Raw genomic sequence first — 20,032 nt, 5'->3', positions numbered from 1 at the left:
GGCTGGCAGGGGTTCAGCAGCAGGAAACTGTGGGTGTTGTAGGTGTGAACTCAAACCCACCTCTAGAGAGAAGTCTCTTCCCCCCATCTGTCACACTTGTGACAGTAAGGCAAGAGGAGCACCTTGCTTCCTTCTTTTAGTAGACAGCTGATGTAGCTGGAATTAAAAAAAAAAAAAATCAAAACTTGTTGCAAACAAACTTTCTTCTGGTCTTTAACCCATCGAACAGGTAAATAGAGAAGAACTAAGAAGACCTTTGAAGATGCCATGGATATCAAGTCTTCCAGCTGCATCTCTCCTTCTGCTTCTCCTGTGCTTCCCTGGTCAGAACAGTAAGTACAACACAGATGTTCTTACATTTCCCAGGTTTCAATATTTTCTTTCCTTTTTTAATTTCTCTCTCATTTAGTCTGTTCTCTCAAACAGGTTCCTGGCAAATTCACCATTAGCAAAACCACGTGGAAGTCTGAAAAATATCCTCTGAAATTATAGGCTGAATTTTTAGGAAAAAAAATATTGTGGCCATAACTTTTCTACACAGAAATTATTCTCTGTAGAAGGAGTGGAAGTGGTTTTCCCAGTAATTCAATATGAACTGTATTTATATGGTTAAGGTATGGTTAAGTATATGGTATTTATATGGTTAAAGAGGGGGAGCCCACTACTGGATAAACAGTGATATTTACTAGGAACATAATTATTAATGGTATAATAAAACATACTTTAAAATATCCATTGTAAATATTGCTGTAGCTATTGAGAGTATAAGCTAGAGGCACACTTGAGGAGTACTCTGAATCTCTAAGGAGAACAGGCTGAGGAAAAATATGTCCAAAGAGTCAGCTCCTCTCCCCCACCATTACAACTGACAATAAGTGGAAAGGATGGTGACTTGTGAAAAAAATATTATCCATAAATGAGCACACCTGAAAGGCAGATGCAATGAAACTGTTGGAAATATTTATTTTGAGTGGTTTTGCTGTTCTTTAGTTGGGTTGAGGAGTCAAGACTGATTTCTAAAAATGTAATTTAGCTCTCACAGCCCTGATCTTTGGGAGAAAACAATTGAGGAGCTGTGCCTGCTTGTCCTGAGCTGCCTGGGGCCTTATGATGTAGGTGTGGGTCAGCTCAGAAGTACTGACCTCAGGCTGCTGGACTGGGTGTTCCTTCTCTGCTTGTAAAGGCTGCTCCATCACCATTCTCCCTCCAGCCTGCTCCATCACCATTCCTTCTCCCCTGCCTTCATTCCTTCTCTAGGTGCTGTAGGAGGAATGTCCTTGAGTCTGGTCAGCTTGGGTTGACCTCCTGTAACCAAATTCCCACTATCAAGTCTTTCTGTGTTTCTTCCCTTATTAAAAGACATTCTTTTAAGTATGTAGGATTCTAATTTGTTTGTCAGCACTGAATAAGTCTATCCTTTCTCTACTCTATTTGTCCTAGCTAGGCACTACTCTGTTCTCTTCTCTTGCTTGTAATGTAATTCCTTTTAATTATTTCTCATTTGATCCCTTTATTCCTTGCATAAGTGCTTAATGTTCCACTGCTTTTGATAATGAGATTGTTAGTGAATTCCCAGGGTCTAATAATATATTTTATACCTTTGTTTCTTAGTATAGTAACTAACACTTTCTGCAGTTCTCCTCCTAAGAGACTACATTATCCAGTTTCCTGATGTTGTTACGTGCTCTTAAAAAAAAAAATTAAAAATTCTGTAATTTTCTTCCATTTTTGACCCCTTTGAATTCTGGATTTGGATCATCAACCAACTCCAACTCTTGGGCTGAGTTCAGTCAATATCTTATTTTGAGAACTAACAGGATCATACTGCGGATCTCTAGGGCAGACTAAAATTTTTGCCTCAGTGACAGAAGCCTTTTTGTTTTTTAATTTTTCTTTTTTTTTTTTTTTTTAATTGTCAAGGCCTTCTAAGCTTTAGGGAAATACTGAACTGCATGGGTCAGCAGCAATGAAAGGCACTGACTTTCAGGTCAGCCAAGAGATGATAGACATAGGATAGCAAGACCAAGTTCCAGTCTTACCCAGCTGTTCTCTTGACAGTTCTTTTGAAAACTACTTTGCCAATGGATTGGGAAGAACTCCAATATTATAATTTCAATTGAATTTCTTATTTTTAGGTGAAGAGCATCAACAGTCAACAGACATTCTCAGTGTTTGGGAAGGAGACTCCATCACCATAACTTGCTCAATGAAAGCTTCAGACAGTGAAGTGACAACGCTGTTGACAACTGGCATACAGTCAGTCATTGTTTGTACTTACAAGCAGAGTAATTCAAGTGTCCTCCCTGCTCTGGCTGATCGTGCTGAGTGTTCAAAAGAAGGAAGGGATCTTAGGATAACTCTGCACAATGCACAGGAATCTGATTCCAATATCTACCAATGCATTAAGTTCATTAAAATCAGAGGTCGTCACAAAAAGCTGAATGGGAAGACAACCATAGTAGTGGTGAAAGGTATTGCAGTTCCACTTTTTACTCATGAGTTAATAACTACCTAATACTTAAGTATTTTAAATCAAGAATTGGGAGAAAGCAGAGTGGGAGGGAAAGTCTGACGTAACCTTACCCATCTCTCAGGTACTGATCTGAAGGAAAGCATGGGTCTGTTCCCTGAGCAGATAGTAAAAAAGGCACATTAGATAGAGCAGTACCAAGAGTACCCCTAGAGCACCAATTCATGACTAATTTAATCTTAATCTCATGAGTCATAGTCATTGCTGCAGAAGTTTAGAAACAGTGAAAACGCAAAGCTCTTTTTTTAAACTTTATGACCAACTAGAAAACAACAAGCCTTGGGGTTTTTTTTGGGGTTTTTTTATTTTTGGGGGGGGTTGGGTTTTTTGGGTAGTGTTTTTGTTTTTATAGTTTCATCTTAAATGGTAAATTAATAAGTTGGGTGTCAACGGATATAGGGATGCGAGTTTATTATCATTGTTTATTATTCTCTTAACAAGCAGCTGATGGATGGGTGCAAGTGGCACTTATTTCTGGTTAGAGGAAGAATTCTTCTGTCGTCTTTTTTTTTTTTTATTAGAAAAGGGTTAAGTCCACCCTGCTCTTTGACACTTATTCTTTTATGTATCTGTCCTTCTGATGGAACTATTTATCCTGGAACACCTTTACCAAAAATTACAGGTATTTCTTCCTTTCCTGTCCCCATGGCACACAAAACCTAATTGATTGCTGGGTCAGTAATAATCATTAATATCTATGTAGACTCATCATATCCTTCCTTAAGCTCTCGTTTCAAAATTCTTGCCTGTGTTTTCTCAGAGAAATCCCATCTTGTTACTTATGTACTATTTCCCCAAATTAAATTACCTTACACCTCTTTGATTCTGAACCTCTTCTCTAAGATGCCCCCAACCTTCCCATAATTATCTTCTGTACAAAGGTGATAAATTGTCTTTATTCCCTCATCCACATTAATGATAATGTCAAAATAAACAGGGCTTGTCCTCAGAGGAACTCACTGAAATATCTTCTCAGCTGGATAGCAAGTCATTAATATCTACTTTTGGAAAACTGTTTTCAACATTGATGGCACTCACATTCTATGTTTTCATCCAGATCAATAGCCTCCAGATCTTTTTATGGCTTAATCTCACTTGAGAAAGTAGGCAACAAATCATGTCTCAGGGGCGAGACATGAATTGCTTTCTAGCAATGATGATGAAGCTGTATTGCTCTAGAAGAGCTCAGTATATGTATTTTTTAGATAGGTGGAGGCCCTTTACAACCAGGTAAACCTGTTTGGCCCTACTTGCAGATTCTGGGGCACAAAAACATGCCAGCATGTACTGAAATACATCATTCTTCTCAGGCCTGTGTAGAAGTAACCTTAAAAAATTAGTTTATTATCTCAATTTCCGTGGCCAGCTCTTTTTGTCTTTGACCTCTGCATTTGCTCACTCATCCAATGCACTGTGTAAATAGGTGATAGCCATTGATCTCTCTTGTTTTTAGGTTACACCAGTGGAGTTGTTGAACAGTCACCACTCTATGCCAACCCTCAGCAAGGCAAATCCATCAGCATTACCTGTGCACTGAACAACTTCCACGAAGAGAAAGGGATGTACTTGCTCAAGACTCACACACAACGTGAAAGGGTGCTCTATGTTTCCAGCCAGAATGCTTCTTCAACTGTTTTCCCTCCTTTTGCCAATCGTTTGGAGTATTCAAAGGAAGAACAGAAAATTGTGATAACTCTACACAACCTCCAGGAAAATGACAGTGATATATATGTGTGTGCTGGGGTGTTGAATGGCTCCTCGTTCCTCTCAGTGAATAGAAGGGGCACCATGGTGCTGATTAAAGGTACTTTCTCTTTGCTCAATTAATTATAAGTAACTGTAGGTGGGTTGTAATTCAAAAGATGAACCGGAGGCTTGCAGAGCTGTGGTCAGGCCAGGTGAAGCACTACTCCATGAGCCTTTTCCAGTACCTGGGAAAGTTTGGAGACAGTGCTTGGACTGCCCTGCACCCTGCTGGTGGACACAGAAATGGGCATTGTGTTTCTACCTGCCTTGTGCAACCAAAGGGGATTTATACATGGAAAACTTGCTTTAATCCTGTTGTGTTGGGTTTTTTTGGTTTTTTGGTTTGGTTGGTTTTATTATTTTTTTGTTTTGTTTTTTAAAAAAAGGCCAAAATCAGGCAACAGGTGCTTCAATGCATCTGTGAATAATCTGCCAGGTTTTAGGAAATGATTCAGTATTTCTAGCTTCAGTTCTTTGAGCTTAAGATGACATAAATGTGTTTTAGAAACCATTCCCCATAGAAAGTCTTTGCTTTTAAAAATGGGTCATGCTAGGGAGTACAGAACAAGTCCTCAGGCATTTACTTAAATTTCCAAAGGTAACAGCAGACATGACCTCACACATCTTTATTATACACTGAGCACACTGTGAGCATTAGTTCCAAAGACAGTTTTTTTTCTCTTTTTCTGAAGGATGATGTTGTAACCATTTGCTAAGATAAATACATATAATACAACTATATATAATGCTAAGATAAATATAGTCCTTGATTTTGATCTTACTGGTGCAATTTCACCTGGGTCATTGGCCTTTGATGATACCTTTGACTAATTAAAATAAGGTTTACATAGTAACTACCTGTAGTGTATCAAGGCAACCAGGTGCCACTAATTGCCAGGGAGTGAGCATGAGCTTGTGTCAAGCCCACCTGTGCCTAATAAGGGTGGGCCCCCACTGCACATGAGCAGGACCAGGGGGCCAATAAAAGGCCTCAGGGTGAGGCTCTGGTGGTGCAGCTGGCTAAGACACAGTACTGCAATGCTGAGGCCTCGGGTTTGAGACTCCTCAGAGCCTCACCCTGAGGGCAACGAGCACTAGTAGTGCAATGCAGGTAATACAGTGCTCCAAGAGCAACTGACCTCTCTGCAAAGCGTGCTCAGGACTCACCTTTTATTGGCCCCCTGGTCCTGCTCATGTGCAGTGGGGGCCCACCCTAATTAGGCACAGGTGGGCTTGACAAGCTCATGCTCACTCCCTGGCAATTAGTGGCACCTGGTTGCCTCGTTACACTACAACTACCAGTTGCAAATGATCTCTCTGCAGTCTGCAAAAAGGACTGTGGTCTTCTTCTCTGCCACTAACCATAACTGGTGCAACAACTCAGTAACATGGGCTGTGGAAAATGACAGCTGTACATCAAAGTAGTGGGGTCATTGCCAGATTTTGATGGCATTCAGATATGAATTAAGGATTTAGAGAACTGTAGTCCTTTCCACTAACTCTCTAGCACTGATGGGTGCACTTCAGATCACAGAGGTCTGCGCCTTCTGGCTGTGCCTGCAAACCCAGCTGTGGTACCTCCCTGTATGCTGCTGGCCAAGTCCTCAGGTGCTGCTGTAGCATTACAGTAAAACATTTTCTGTTTCCCGTGTGTGTATCTGGTCCTACTTCTCATTAGTCTTGTGGAAGCATCACCTCTGTAAAGTGCTCCTTACTGACCCTTCACAAGCCACCTTCTGATATCACCAGCCTGGAAGAAGGTCAGAGAGAATGCCAGTGAGAATAGTGATGAGCTCACAAGTGTCACTGTGTAGCACATTGAAGATACCCAGTCTCTTGCTGTCCAGTAAATATTTTTTTTTCATAGTAAAAATAGAATTCTACCTATTTATAACAGTAATATAATTTTGCATGCAGGAGTGGAGCAGACAAACTGCAGTAACAGTTGCTGGGGCATCTATGGTCTTGCCTTCATGGTGGCACTGCTGTTTTTTGTGCTGATATGCTGCACCCTGTACCATGTGGATGTAAGTACTCTGTTACCAGGCCAGAGCAGAACTGCATCTGGGTTAAGAGAAAAGGTGCCTTTGATAGGAAAACACTTAATAAACCTGAGGAATCATGGCTTTCCATTGTCTCTTATTTGCTCTTGTTTAATGTCTCCCAGCTGGGAACTCTTGGCAGTAAAAACTTTGCCTTCTTACAGTTCTGTAACTCTTAGTGAGATATTATTTGCATTTTGATAACAAATCTCAAGTGAGTCTTGCAGACAGCAAAACTACCACCTCAGTCTTCTGTTTTGCTTCTTTTTTTCCAGGTTTGTTTTTTTTTTTTCCTTTGTCAGTTGGAAATGGAGCTGTAGAATACCAGTCTTGTAATAGATGTAAGAAAATGTTTGGGGGGGGAGGGTGGAACAAGAACAACAAAAAGTCATAAAATAGCCCGTTGTGTGAAATCAGCTGTGGGAGAACAGTTCTGGCCTGTCCCAGAAAAAAGGCAACACAGATTTTTTTCCTTTTCTGGGATTACTTGCATTCATATTCTGCAGAAAAAAACCCAGAAATTATTTGTCTCTGATAGATCCTTCTGCTTCATAAAAATTACTCCAAATCAACAGAATATGGTTTGCAGGCCAGGATCCTATCTCGTGCCTCCTTGTATGTTTCCAGTACTGCTAAAACCAGTAAAATACCCATTCTGGCAAATTCCCAAGCAGCCCTGTGGGAACTGGTCTCCTGTTTTATCAGTAACTAAGGATAAGCATTATTTATGTTGAGGCCACAGTTCCATCCAACTCTTGAAGTAACTTCTAGTGAAATTACATCAGACTGGCAATCTAAAATAAATAAGTTGACAATTTTGACCTAATCCTCTAATACCTCATTGGCTTATGAAATTTTCACTTCAGACAGATGGGCTCTTAAGACATAAATCAATTCTTTGGCTGGGGTCTTTTCAAGTTTTGTTCTGAAGGGCTGTTTGCTTTGTTTTTCAGGTGAAAAAATATTTTAAAAAGCCCTCCAGAAATGCAGTATATGAAGATATGTCTTACAGTTCTAGACGTAACACCTTGGTCAGAACCAACAATTACATTTACAATTAAGCTTTTGCCAGCTGGGACTTTGCATGGATCAACCATTCCTTTACCTGTCTCTCTGAAATCAGCCTGATGCAGTAGCTGAACTGAAAAATTCTATCAACTACTTTTTTCAGTGGAAAGAAAAACCTGCTAAGGTTGTTTTTGCATTTTTTGACCAAGTTTGTTTTTTGGTTTTGGGTTTTTTTTTGGATGTATAGAAAATTTAGAGAGATGCAGGTACCCTGCAAGTGTGTTTGTAATTGAGTATGTAAAGCAGTATTTTTGGCCTATACATTTGGCTGGATTCAACATATGGGCTCGTTTCTTTGATTGATAAATAACCCTTCCATGGAAGATAGGGGTGGGATTGGTGGAGAGGTCCAGCTCTGAGCTTTGGTAAGTCCTCAGAAAGACCACAACAGGCCTGTTTGATAATATGCAGTGGATCCAGGTATGTGTGGATTCCAGTTCTCTTATGAATCTTTGTGCGACTGGCCAAGAGGTCAGGTAGATAGAACTACTCAAGAGGTACAGCAAAGAAATACATTCTGAAGAGACTTCAGACACATAGCAGAGTGAATTATGATTGAAGTGCTTGGTTTTGGGGTCTTATCTGCACAGAGGTCCCACGAAAATGCCATTGAGTCTACTTTTGAAATTCCTGCCTTTTGTCAGAGATGCTGGCATGATTGGGTCTTAATGTGCAAAATGCCTGAGCCTGAGGCACGATGGCTCCGTGGGTCAGCAGAAATGTTTGTGATGAGCTGGTGTTGTGTCAAACCCCAACTGTCTGAGAAATATTTAGCAAAAAGCATCCATCCAGGTCAGCAACCACTCTGTGCAGTCCCCAGTGAACTCCTCTGGGGTAAAGCTGATGCCTGTGTTCTAATTTGAGCCTCCAAAGTCACTCTTAACTAGGGAGTTTGTCAAAAACTCACATCAGTCAAGTAGAAACTACATCTGTTTCACTGTAATGGCTTAGAACAGGTTGCTGTGAGCAATTTCCTCCAGCTAAGGAAGGATGCAGCTTCCTCCAAGGATGTTTTGGCTCTGCAGAGCTGAGCCTGCTGTGGAAAGTCAAGAATTTTGTCTGCACAGAGGGTACCAAATCTCCCTGTTTCAAGGCAGGCTTGGCTTGCAGTGTCCGGCAAGAGGCTGAGACCAGGCTTTTTCTTTATGGATGTGTTTAATTCGTTTTTGAGGGATTAGGGGTTGCTAGTGACAGAGTGTGTAGCTGGAGCAGGGCCAGGGAGCGGGGATCCTCCCGCCCGGCAGCTGGGGGAGAGCCCCTTCCCTGCCAAAAATCCCTGAGGGAGGGAGAAGCCTGCTCCATGGGGGGGCTGCTGGAGGGATGGAGGGGTCCTGGGTGCTGATTACAGACCCAGAGATCTTCTCATGGCTGTACCCGAATAAAATCGTTTGTGATCAGGGCTTTGTAGAGTTACTTATATGAATGGACTGCTTCATTTAATTTGTAATTTTTTTTAATAGAGTGATTCAAAGGCTTCTTGCAAAATGCAGTATACCTTGCTCTTCATAGCACCTCAATAACTACTTTCCACCTTGTTTACATAATCTATGTGAGGGTTGGATTTGCTTGTTTGTTTGTTTTCATATTAAAAGTAATCACTGAAGAAAATACCAAAGAACACCTCAGATTATTTATATTCACACAATCCTTTCATATTGGCCAAGGTAATGTTCCCAAAGAGCTAAAAATGTCAAAGGGAGAGGAGTCAAGAACAGCATGGAGGGGGGGGGCCTTGGCCCATCCTTGGAGCAGCAACCAGCACCAACTTGTGAGGGGCTGCAGGGGTCACTGCAGCTGGAGCTGTACATGGGGCCTGACCCTGCTCCCCCTGTTCCATCTCCTCAGGAACATGTGCAGTCCCGAGTGAACTCCTCTGGGATAAAGTCAATGCCTGTGTTCTAATCTTGGCCTCCAAAATCCCCTCAGTGGGCTCCCATATTCTCTCCTGGGTGGGCGCATCCCCTCAGCACAGCCGCAGGCCCCATTGCTGTGGTAAGGGGCAGCCCTGTGGCAGCCATGGGGCTGTGCCCTCTCCCCCTCTCGCTGAGGGCTGGCAGCCTGCAGGCTCGGCTGGGGTCACTCAGTGCCCTGGGGGAGGATGGAGGCCCTTGGTGACACCTCAGCACCCTCTCCTGCTTGATCCCACAGCACTGTCAGTGTCCTCCCAGGGTCACTGTGTGGGGAGGAGCAGCTTTCCTCACAGGGTGAAACAGGGAGACCCTTCCAGCAGTGTCTGGATGCTGAGGGCTGTGCTGACCCCTGGCAAAAAGAGTCCGGCAGGAGCAGCCTGTGGGATAGAGGAGTGCTGTGAACTCCCTGGCACTCACTGACCCTAAAGAAGAACAAAGAGGTGCAAATAACTTCAGGAATTTGCCATCTGGATGATGGTATGTGCTGGTACCAGGTGTCTCCTGTGGGAACAGGTAGATAAGGTGTTATGTTAGTAGAAAGTGCACTTTGAGGTGTGTATTGTAGATCAGTCAATAGATATCGGGATAGTAAATAAGTCTTGCGAGCCACACAATAAAACTGATTCTGATTGTGCACAGCAATCGGGGGCCGTGCTTCACGCTTCATGTCACCTGCCTGCTGCCATGATGTCAGCAGTGTTGTCACCCTCCTGCTGGGACAGCCCTGGGTGGCAGCGAGGCCATGGATCTCCCTGCCAGGGCAAGGCAGCGCAGCTGCTCCGTGCAGTGCGGGGACTTCATGCAGATGGCGGCTGAATGTTCCCCACAGCCATTTCTGTCTTCGTCCAGCTTAGGAGTGGCTGCAGAGCCAGGGAAGATGATCTAACAAATTAGGTGCTGATCTAGGGACCAAACAACTGTACTCAACCACTTGTCACCATATTTTGGTTTTGAGAGGAGGCGGTAGAAAAGGGCAAGCTCCCCAGAGAGACAACAGAGAGAGGTCTGAGATGGGCAAACTTGTGCTTGATGTCGGCTTTCTGTAGCAATGCTGCTGTGAAAACATGACCACAGTTGTGAAAAAAACAAGCTGTGAAGGGAAAACAGTAGTGGAGGTGGATTTTTTTGCTTCATGTAAATTTAAAAAAAAAAAGAAAAAAAAAAAAGAAAAGTCAAAACCTAGCTGAAGAAAATTACTTAGCAGTGGTGAATGAATTGCTTCACAAGAACTGCTGAGGAAATTACCTTAAGAATGTCAGAGGAAGGGCTGTTTAAGAGGGTCAGGGAGGTCCTAAGGTGCAGCTTGGTCACAGAGCTTCCCTGGAAGGAAAGGAAACTGTATTTTTCATTTCCAGGGTCAAAATCAGGATTGCTCTGGGCTTATGCTGTTGCTTTTTCTGTTTTTCTGTCTGCTGTCACTGCCCTGGGGAGGGACACAATTTTCAAGGAAAGGTGGGAAATACAGCCTAAGGCTCTGAGGCCAGGCCAGGACCCACAGCAATGAGAAGGGTCAGGGACCAGCAAGATCCCCTGCCCAGGTTCGAGGGATTCATCACAGAAACTCCATCTGGGAGCGAAGCAGCCTTGGGTCAGGAAGCAGAACTGCAGCTCTGCTGTTTTTTGCAGAACTGGAGAGACCAGCCAGCACATGTAGATTACCACTGGTGGAGCCCACAGACTCTGTAAAAATTAACTGAAGGAAGCATTTTAACCCTGTGACTAAGGCAGGTCTGATATGCTTGAACTCAGATGTCAACAAGGTTGATAAGCTGAGTAGAGCCACAGAATGTTTTTCAGGACTATCTGTAGATAAAAGCAGGTTCTTCTCTTGGTGTAACTTGTGATCTATTGTAGGACACTGAATTATTTCCAGTGATTATCCTGCAAACAAATGTCTATATGCTTCTAGCAGTTTTAAATGCTACGTGACATATTTCTAATGCCCATGCAGGCAGAGTTGCCTGTGGTTAGTTTCTTCCACCCATCTGTCACTGGTTGCTGTTTGTGATCAACAAGCAGTAACTCATGTGGGAGACTTTCTGTTATTATTTGGAGGATATGGCCAAAATATGTCCAGGTTACACTGTTTTGGTGAAAGACAAACTGATAACTGGGTGATTTCTTAAGGTCCCTGTGTTAGTGAAGAAAAAATATTTCCATTCAGTGCCTACAATCTTCTGTGAGCGCTTCTTTTTTCAAGGCATTTAGTTTCTTTTTGAATGTTTTGTAACATTTATGTTTGCAGTCATGTATGAGCAGTCAGCTTACAGTCAAGTTGAAACCATGCTGGTCTTTCCTGGCATTTCACAGATTTGGTTTTCTCATGGTTTAGAGATCTCGTGCTGAAATGCCTTGTTGGGGTAATTTTCAAAATCTAACATCTTTATTTGATGAATTCTACTGCTTAACATCTAATTTTAAGAGTATTTGTGTTGTCATGTATAAAAATATTCAGAATGCTTCAGTAATGACTGAGTACTGGCTCTGTGTAGTACACAAGAAAATCTTCCAAATTCCACTTGAAATCTCAACAGGTTTGAACTTACTTTTTGGTCAGTCACTGTCAGTCCATTACTGATCTTAACTCTCACATATCCTCACATGCAGAAGCATTCATACAAGCTGTAAAAACAAACTCTGAGGCTCCTTGTAGAAGTAATGCTCTATCAACAGGAGCAATACATTACTCCTCAGCAGAATTTATTACTTTCATCCAACATGGCAGAAAAAAGGGGTTTTGTTTCTCAGAGCACCCATTCGCTACACATTTTGCCTGCAACTTTTAGACAAGCTTTCAGAGAAACCATGACAGCCAGTCTACTGAGCATGCTTTCCACTTGCATTAAATAATTGAGAGCAAGCTTGCAGGTGAATTACATTTAAGGCATGTGGTTATGTTCTCATTGGTTCTGTTTTGGTTTTTTAAGGGTGACTGGTCAGATAACATTTTGGCCAAATATCCCTGATTTCTAGGAAATAATCTGTGGGCTTCTCTGCTAGTCTCATTCTCACACAGTGCTGCTGTGCAAGGTTTATTCTAGAGTCTCCTGAAAGTGGTGGCAGTCAGTAGATCATGGAATCATAGAATGGGCTGGGTTGGAAGGGACCTCAGAGATCATCAAGTCCAACCCTTGATCCATTCCCCCCGTGGTTCCCAGCCCATGGCACTCAGTGCCACATCCAGGCTCTTTGGAAAGATCTCCAGACACGGAGAATCCACTACTTCCCTGGGCAGCCCATTCCAATGCCTGATCACCCTCTCCAGAAAGAAATTCTTTCTCATCTCCAACCTAAACCTCCCCTGGCACAACTTGAGACCCTGCCCTCTTGTCTTGCTGAGAGTTGCCTGGGAAAAGAGCCCAACCCCCCCCTGGCTCCAACCTCCTTTCAGGGAGTTGCAGAGAGTGATGAGGTCTCCCCTGAGCCTCCTCTTCTCCAGCCTCAACACCCCCAGCTCCCTCAGCCTCTCCTCATAGGGTCTGTGCTCGAGTCCCTTCCCCATCCCAGTTGCCTCCTTTGGACCTGCTCCAGGACCTCGATATCCTTCCTAAACTGAGGAGCCCAGAACTGGACACAGAACTCAGGGTGTGGCCTCACCAGCTGTGGGCTCAAAACCCTTTCAAAAGAGAAATCCAGACTGAAGTTTCAAAAAAGAAATTAACAAGAAACTGTGTCTCACACTGCAGGTGAAGACAATGCAGCTCCTAACGACTGTCAAGGCTAAAATTAAACCAAACATTCTGCAGAGAACTGTGTGCCCCTCATTTGCAGAGGCCTCAAGAAAAAAATTGTGGTCTTTGCGGTAGGGATACAGAAGTCTGGCTGCTTGCAGGGGTGCTTGAGGTGTTGTTTCTATCTGTCACTAGCACTGCTAGAGTGGGCTTCTCAGTGGTCTGACTTCTCACCATGCTGAGAAAGGGCAGAAGATTGTGGTTCCTGTGTGCTGGGAAGGGCTCTTGCTCTGCTTGTGCAGAAAAACTCAGGTGCATAAGCTCCCTGAACACATCTCCCTCCCCGAGTCCTTCTCTGACCCTCATCAGCAAGTGACCTGGCCTGTGGTCCCTCACTGTCACCTTATGCTCTGCAGCACAGCTGACTGTGGCCATGTCACTGCAGTTTCTTGAGCAGCTTCTGTTGGCAGTGTTCTCTTTGTTCACTAACAAGCATATGTCCAAGCACAGGGTTCAGATCATAACAAAGAACAGCCTGAACACGTGAACATGCCTCACCACAGCCACCTTCAGCTCTGCTGGCTCCTGCAGTTTGGGCAGAGCTGCAGTCCAACTGGCAATGGGCAGTATTTGAATAGGGCTTCATCTGCTTGAGGCACTATGTGTTCACTAATTAACTCCATCTGCTTTTTCCATTTTACAGAAGAGGAGCTGAGGCACTAGCTGGCTGATGCCACTGGACCAAGACCATGCAGCAAGTGAGAGGTTGAATAAGGCAGTAAAAACCTTTTTATTCCTGAATATTGTGCAAACCTATCAACACAAACACGTCCTTCTTATATCTATTCTGTTATTACATGGAATGAATTAGAGGAAGGTAACATGACAAAACTGCTCAGCTAGGAGCTGGCATCAACTTCATTGCTTTACATTTAAAGGGATTGCTTTTAAATCCTTGGTCTCGTCTACATCCAAGCACAAAGCCCTAAGAGAAAGCACCTCCTGGTTTCATACCATGCCTGCATTTTTTTTTTCAGCAGAACTTTTGGTATGTGTCAGTGCCACATTTTAAGTGGCTGGAGTCTGTGGCTGGTGGCTGGACCATCAGGTGGTTACCTTGCTCTGCAAGTCACTAATGATACCATGTGAGATTGTCTCTTGCTGGGGTTTATTTATCTCAGGTAACACCACTGACATCAGAGTGGCAATTTGCCCTACGATATTTATGACCCCTTGCATATCCTGTCAGGAGGCTGCGTGCCTTTCAGCTCACACTGCATCACTTTATTTGGGCATTTCTGCATTGTACTGGTACAACTCTCCTCTAGCTCAGACACAAGCAGCAGTCTGGCTTTTGCAGCCCCAGCTCCCTTCTGGGCTTAGATTCTTCCCCCCCACTTGCACTTGCAATTGACTGTTGGGTTTGTCTGGGCATGGCAGGGTACCTGGGGGTCCCACACCAACTACCCGTGCTCAACTACTGATGCAACACCACTGCCTTTCACAGGCCTTGGCATTTCTATAGATCCTGAACAAATCCATTGGCATCTGGAATGCCCTGAGCTCCAGCTCTGGTGTTGCCTGAGCTCCCTGATTTCAAGCCATGTATCTCAAGTGCTGTGTTGTGCACCCTGCACGAGGTAGAACCCTGAGCTCCCAGTTACACAGAACCAAAGTGTGAAGGAGGAACCAGCACAGCCCGGAATATTAACAAAGAAACTGCTTAAAAGACAGAGCTAAACAAGAATTTTCTGTTGGTGGTTGTTGGGGAAACAGTTCAGAAATATACAGGTTGTGAGCAATCCTGACTTACTTCAACTTAGGCTACATTGGGTTAATACTTATTGAGGCCTAGTTAGAGGCTTTCTGAGAATGAGCTACTGGGAAAGAGATAACTTAATCAGCAACAGAGGAGGAAAATAATTATGTGGGAAGAAGGTCCCGTGAGAATGGTATGTGTGGTTGGAGTACAAGGCCACCTGCATGATAAGATGATGTAAACAAGGCTTCTCTATATAAAGTGAGTGCAAGTTGCTAATAAACGATTTTCCTGCAATCATATTGATGCGTACATGGAATCCTTAAGCCTCCGCAGATTGTTTTCCCACAGGTGGTTATGGTTTGTTTGTTTGTTTGTTTTCTGGGTTTTATTTGTTTGCTTTTGTTTAGTTTTTGTTTGTTTTGTTGAATTGTTTTGGTTTGCTTTTAATTTAAGCAGAGCTATCTTAGTGACTGATGAAGGTGAAAAATCATGCTCCTACTTATATAGGTAGGTTCAAAGATATTCAGTAATTATTTTTGAAGGATTTTAGGGAAAGTGATGATATTCATTGCAGACATGAACACTTTCAAGTATGAGCCCAAGATTCAATAGATCAATAATTTGAGATGGAAAATGTTATCCAATACTCAGTTCAGTTGAAAGCTCTGCTAATACTTTTCACAACTACACTTGTGTATTGATCTGTTGTGCTTTCTGCCTGTCAGCCCTGGACTTCTTTTGACACCAGAGCGTATCCAGTCACTCTGAGCTGTGAGACTCAGTATCTGCTGAGGAATTCTCTCAGCTGTTTGGTGGCCCAGCTGGTTCATATTAATATGTTAATATGAAAGAAGTTCTTGGAATGCTTTTCACCCTGAGTCATCTCTGGCCCAACCTGCAGATTACCTTGATTTGCTTGGGCAGTATTATTACCAGTGCTGGAAGATTCTTTGTTGTTTGAAATAAGTTTTTCATAATACATTTGAAATTCACTCAGTTAAACCCCATTAAGTGACTCTAACTTTTTTGCATTTCACAGCTAGGTACAGAGGCCATTTCAGATAAGCAGGAGGAAGGAAAGTAATTCCCGATTTAAGGTTCCTTGCAATTCAAATAGATGAGTAAAGAGATACAGCTGAGGCTTCCTTGAGAGCAAAGGGATTCACAGCATAAACCAGAGGAGCAGAGGAGAGGAAGAGGGTTTGTCTGAGTTCTCAGCTATGGTTTTCATGTAAGTGCTATATTATTCTTGTTGATTCTAAAGCTGTATTATAGAAAAATGTCCTATAGTACTGCTCTATCTTTCCTTCTTTTGTTTTGCATGGCTTTCTAGCAAACATGGCTCCTATAGCTCTAGGTTAGACAAAATGATAGTCAATAGCTGACTATTCTTGTTTCCTTGGGCAGGTGGTAGTGGTTATGGGGAAGAACCTGGTTAGAGGAGTGCATGAAGTATTCCAGCAGAAGTTTGGTATCAGAAAAGCAGCTTAGCTCAGTGTGCTAGGCTACTGTGTTCTACATGAGAAATCTGAGCTTGTGTGGGCAGGTATACAGTGAATTTTTGGGGGTGAAGTAGTTGTGCTAATTGTTAGTGCCAAGGCATCCTGGAAAGAGCAAGAGAAGTTGACTGCTGCAGTCCTGGGAGTGTTTGGAAAGGGCAGGGAATGATGGTGCCATCCTGCTCTGAGGAAGGCAGAGCACAGTTGGCTGGAACAAGATATCTTAGAGAAAGGGGAGTCAGAGAGACAGGACTGGATGGGGGGATAGAAGCTGGTATGCAAGATGCAAGTTCCTGCATCTAAGACAGGAATGGAGACCCAGGAGAGCTGTGGAAGTTCATAAAGTCACCCCATTTGCTTGCTGGTTTGGGTGAGACCACTTCCCTAGTAAACACAGTGTGTGACCAGAGCCATGCTGGCTGGAGACACAGGGATGTGCAGCACCTTGTTCCGACCAAGTGCTGGAGCTTAATTTGCCCTCCTGCTGCCTGAGGAGAGACTCAAAACAAACCTTGTGGGCTCCTGGTTATTATGGGAGATATTACTGATGTGCAGCTTGCACTTGGTAAGTAAACATTTTTCCTAATGCTGTGCAGAGGGTGCAGGAGGGGCCTGGGAAGCAAACAGGCCCCAGGGACTGGCAGTGAGCACTGTGGTGAGGAGGAGGATGCACTGCCTGGCTGGGCAGTGAAAAGAGAAGCTGACACTTGTGCTCTTGCCCATCAATGGCATTTTCTAAATCTCTAGAGCTTTCCATGTGTACAGACAGAGATCTGTGGGACTGAAGCAGTGTTCTCCACCTTCCATCCTGAGCCTCTTCCTATCAAATATTCATCAGAAGAAGATTTTCATCTGTACGTCTTGCATTATTCAGGCTCAGAAGTGTTTCAGTCACTTTCATGTTGCCTACAGGATTTAGATACCATGGATAAAACAGAAGCCTCTTTAGTTTTCTACATTTAGGAATTATGCTTCATTAAAATTCTTTTGAAGATTAGTCTTAATGATAGATTTTTAAGTTGGAGTCTTCCTCTCAGGAAAAATAAGCTTGCAACTGAAAAGAGATGAACCTACTCTAGAGAAATCTTTGCAATTTGACCATGGGCCATGGATGGGTAATGTATGGAGCTGTGCTGCTTTTCAGCATTTGCCTTCCTCCAAAGGGCCTGCATTTAACTCCATTGTGTAATAGATGGCTGCTGCTCCCACATTCTCCCCCAGGGTAAAAAGGAGTGTATTTACCTTTGAGTGTAATTATTTTTGAAATGTTGTGAAAAAATATAATATTGAGCCCATTTGAACAGAGATTTAGACTATTAGTTTTCAGTATTTGTTTTTACACACAAAATTTTGGTCAGATTTCTCAGAAATTTTAAGTGACAAAGCAGGTGCTTCCCAAAGTTTCAGGATGCTCCCATTTTCTGAATGCCAGGTGAGTTGTTAAGAAAACATAAAATTACCACAACATTTGGATTTAGATGCAAACAACAGACATCCCCAAGTTAATTGATAACTTGATGATACTGATAGCTTTGGCACTTCATAAAGGAACATGGTGGTTCCTGAAGAGGTTAACTTGCTATTGCACTTGATTACTCATTAACAAACCCACTGGGATGGTGGATGTGAAGAGAAGCAGCCATAACATCCATATATATCTATGAGCAGCTCATATTTTTACCTCTCTTGTGCTCTCTTTTGTGGCCTGGTGTGGTCAGAACAGCATCTTTGGGTGGGTGATGCACAGACTTGTGCACAGCTTCCTCTGGTTGATTAAGATGCTGTAACATTAGGTTTGCCAGTTCTTGTTATTTAAAATACCAAACGGAAGAGACAGCCTCTGGGCTGAGTGCAGGCTGGTTCCAGCAGACACAGACAAGCTTTGGATGGGGCTGAGGATGGTGCTTGACCATCCTCCTTTTCAGATTTTATTTTTCCAAATATTCACAATTTCTGACTTCTAAGGGGAAAAAACCTGAAGTACAAAGTTGTCTGATTGGAAGCGGATAGTTAATTAAATTAATGTATTTTCAAAAATCACTTGCTATGAGGAGCCCCCTTGGGAAAGGCAGGCAGACTTGCTTTGCAGACTGCACTGAGGAGCTCTGGGGTTGTTTCCTTAGTTCCTAGGAAGAAAATTTTGAATTTATCTGCTTATGCTGGAGTCTGCTGTAGCTGTGACCCACTGGTTTTGCATTTGCAAATCTTGCTTCAGTTGAATTTGCAAATCTTGCTTCAAATGCACTAAAAGGACATGAAATTGTTTTTAACACTGGGTAGTAGAGGTAGGTTGAATGGCCTGAAGAATATGAAAGCTATTGGAGTTTACTTTAAATGAGAGGTAAAAGGCAGCAGCTTAGCAGGCTAAACTCCAAATCTTGCAGATATCCACCAGAGTCAGAGCTGCTGTCATTAAATCTCTCCTTATAATGTGCCTACCCTATGGATATATTTATCTGGGAGCTGATGTTGGGGGTATATGTAGGGAGCGTTTGTCCACATTCTTTTCTTTCCATTTTCCGTAACTGCTGTATTTTTTTTCTGGTACAAGGCTGAAGATTAAATTCTCCGAGTTGGAGGAAAACCAATCTTTGGCACACCACAGAGGTCTTTGGTTTTGAGCCACATTTTGTGTTGGTGTACTGAGAGCTAAAACTAATCTAAAGGAATGTGATGTAGTGATGTCCAAAAGCTGTGAAAGCTTCCACATGCAAAGAGGTTTCTGCCCTGGAAGAGCTACCAAAGGGCTTTGGTTTGTCTCAGTCTATGGTAGCTGGAGGAACAGCATGCAGCTGGCTCATACAACATGGGCCAATTAGTGACTAGAAATAGCTTGACCCCAGAAATTTTTGCCAAGAGTTTGAAAATTAAGTGAAAAATTACAGACATCAAAAACTGGGATTAAACAAATTACATAAATATACTTTAGGTAGGCTTTATCTTGCTGCCCTCCAGTTCTCCACAGTGGAGAAGTGTGTATCTAAGACAAGAGGGCACAAAAGGTCTCAAGTTGTGCCAGGGGAGGTTTAGGTTGGAGATTAGAAAGAATTTCTTTCTGGAGAGGGTGATCAGGCATTGGAATGGGCTGCCCAGGGAAGTAGTGGATTCTCCGTGTCTGGAGATCTTTCCAAAGAGCCTGGATGTGGCACTGAGTGCCATGGGCTGGGAACCACGGGGGGAGTGGATCAAGGGTTGGACTTGATGAGCTCTGAGGTCCCTTCCAACCCAGATAGTTCTATGATTCTAAGGCTGCTTTAGAGTCCGCAGGATGCTTGCAGCAAGAGCCTGAGGAGTTGGGTGTCTCCTGTAAGAGAAAATGCAGCACCTCCTGCTTCAGTCTGCTCCTCCCCAGGGACTGTGACAGACAATCAGTTCAGACGTGGATGCAGCACTGCAAGAAACAGTCTGGAGTGGTGGATCCCAGCCCAAGCAGTGGAATCTCTTTTTAAAGGAGCTGGGAGCATCCCAGCAGCACAGGCACGTGGGAAAGGTGAAAACAACGAAGCAGCTTCCAGCAGTTTAATTTCTATTAGGGCATTCATGAAAGGACTTCAGTGTGCTTTACACTGAGATTGGAAGAGACTGTTGTTAATTAAATAATTAGCTGTTTAAAATGTATTTATTAGGGCTTAACAGTCAGGCCACAGATATGCATCAATTACAGAGCCACAATATCTGCAGTAAATGTTTTTCACCCCATAATCAAATACAGCTTAATTAGGCAATGCTAGGAGAATAGTCATAATAAATAGAGTGGGTAAAAATTGCCTTTATAATTGAGATTTAATCAGTGAACTCTTGTAT

At 43.0% G+C, this 20,032-nt stretch overlaps 1 protein-coding gene across 1 annotated transcript; it reads left to right on the top strand.

Annotated features, from left to right (window-relative positions):
* Positions 1–1,952: 1,952 nt before the first annotated feature.
* LOC115599334 lies at positions 1,953–4,973 on the top strand. The gene is made up of 4 exons (XM_030462126.1): positions 1,953–1,956; positions 2,136–2,471; positions 3,984–4,334; positions 4,969–4,973. Exons 1-4 carry the CDS (start codon positions 1,953–1,955, stop codon positions 4,971–4,973), a joined length of 696 nt encoding a protein of 231 aa, XP_030317986.1.
* The last annotated feature ends 15,059 nt before the right edge of the window (positions 4,974–20,032 follow it).

The sequence above is a fragment of the Calypte anna genome, chromosome 18, assembly GCF_003957555.1.
Source record: "Calypte anna isolate BGI_N300 chromosome 18, bCalAnn1_v1.p, whole genome shotgun sequence".
Taxonomy (NCBI): Eukaryota; Metazoa; Chordata; class Aves; order Apodiformes; family Trochilidae; genus Calypte; species Calypte anna.
Note: the sequence above shows the minus strand (reverse complement) of the source record. Positions and strands in the feature narration are given on the sequence as shown.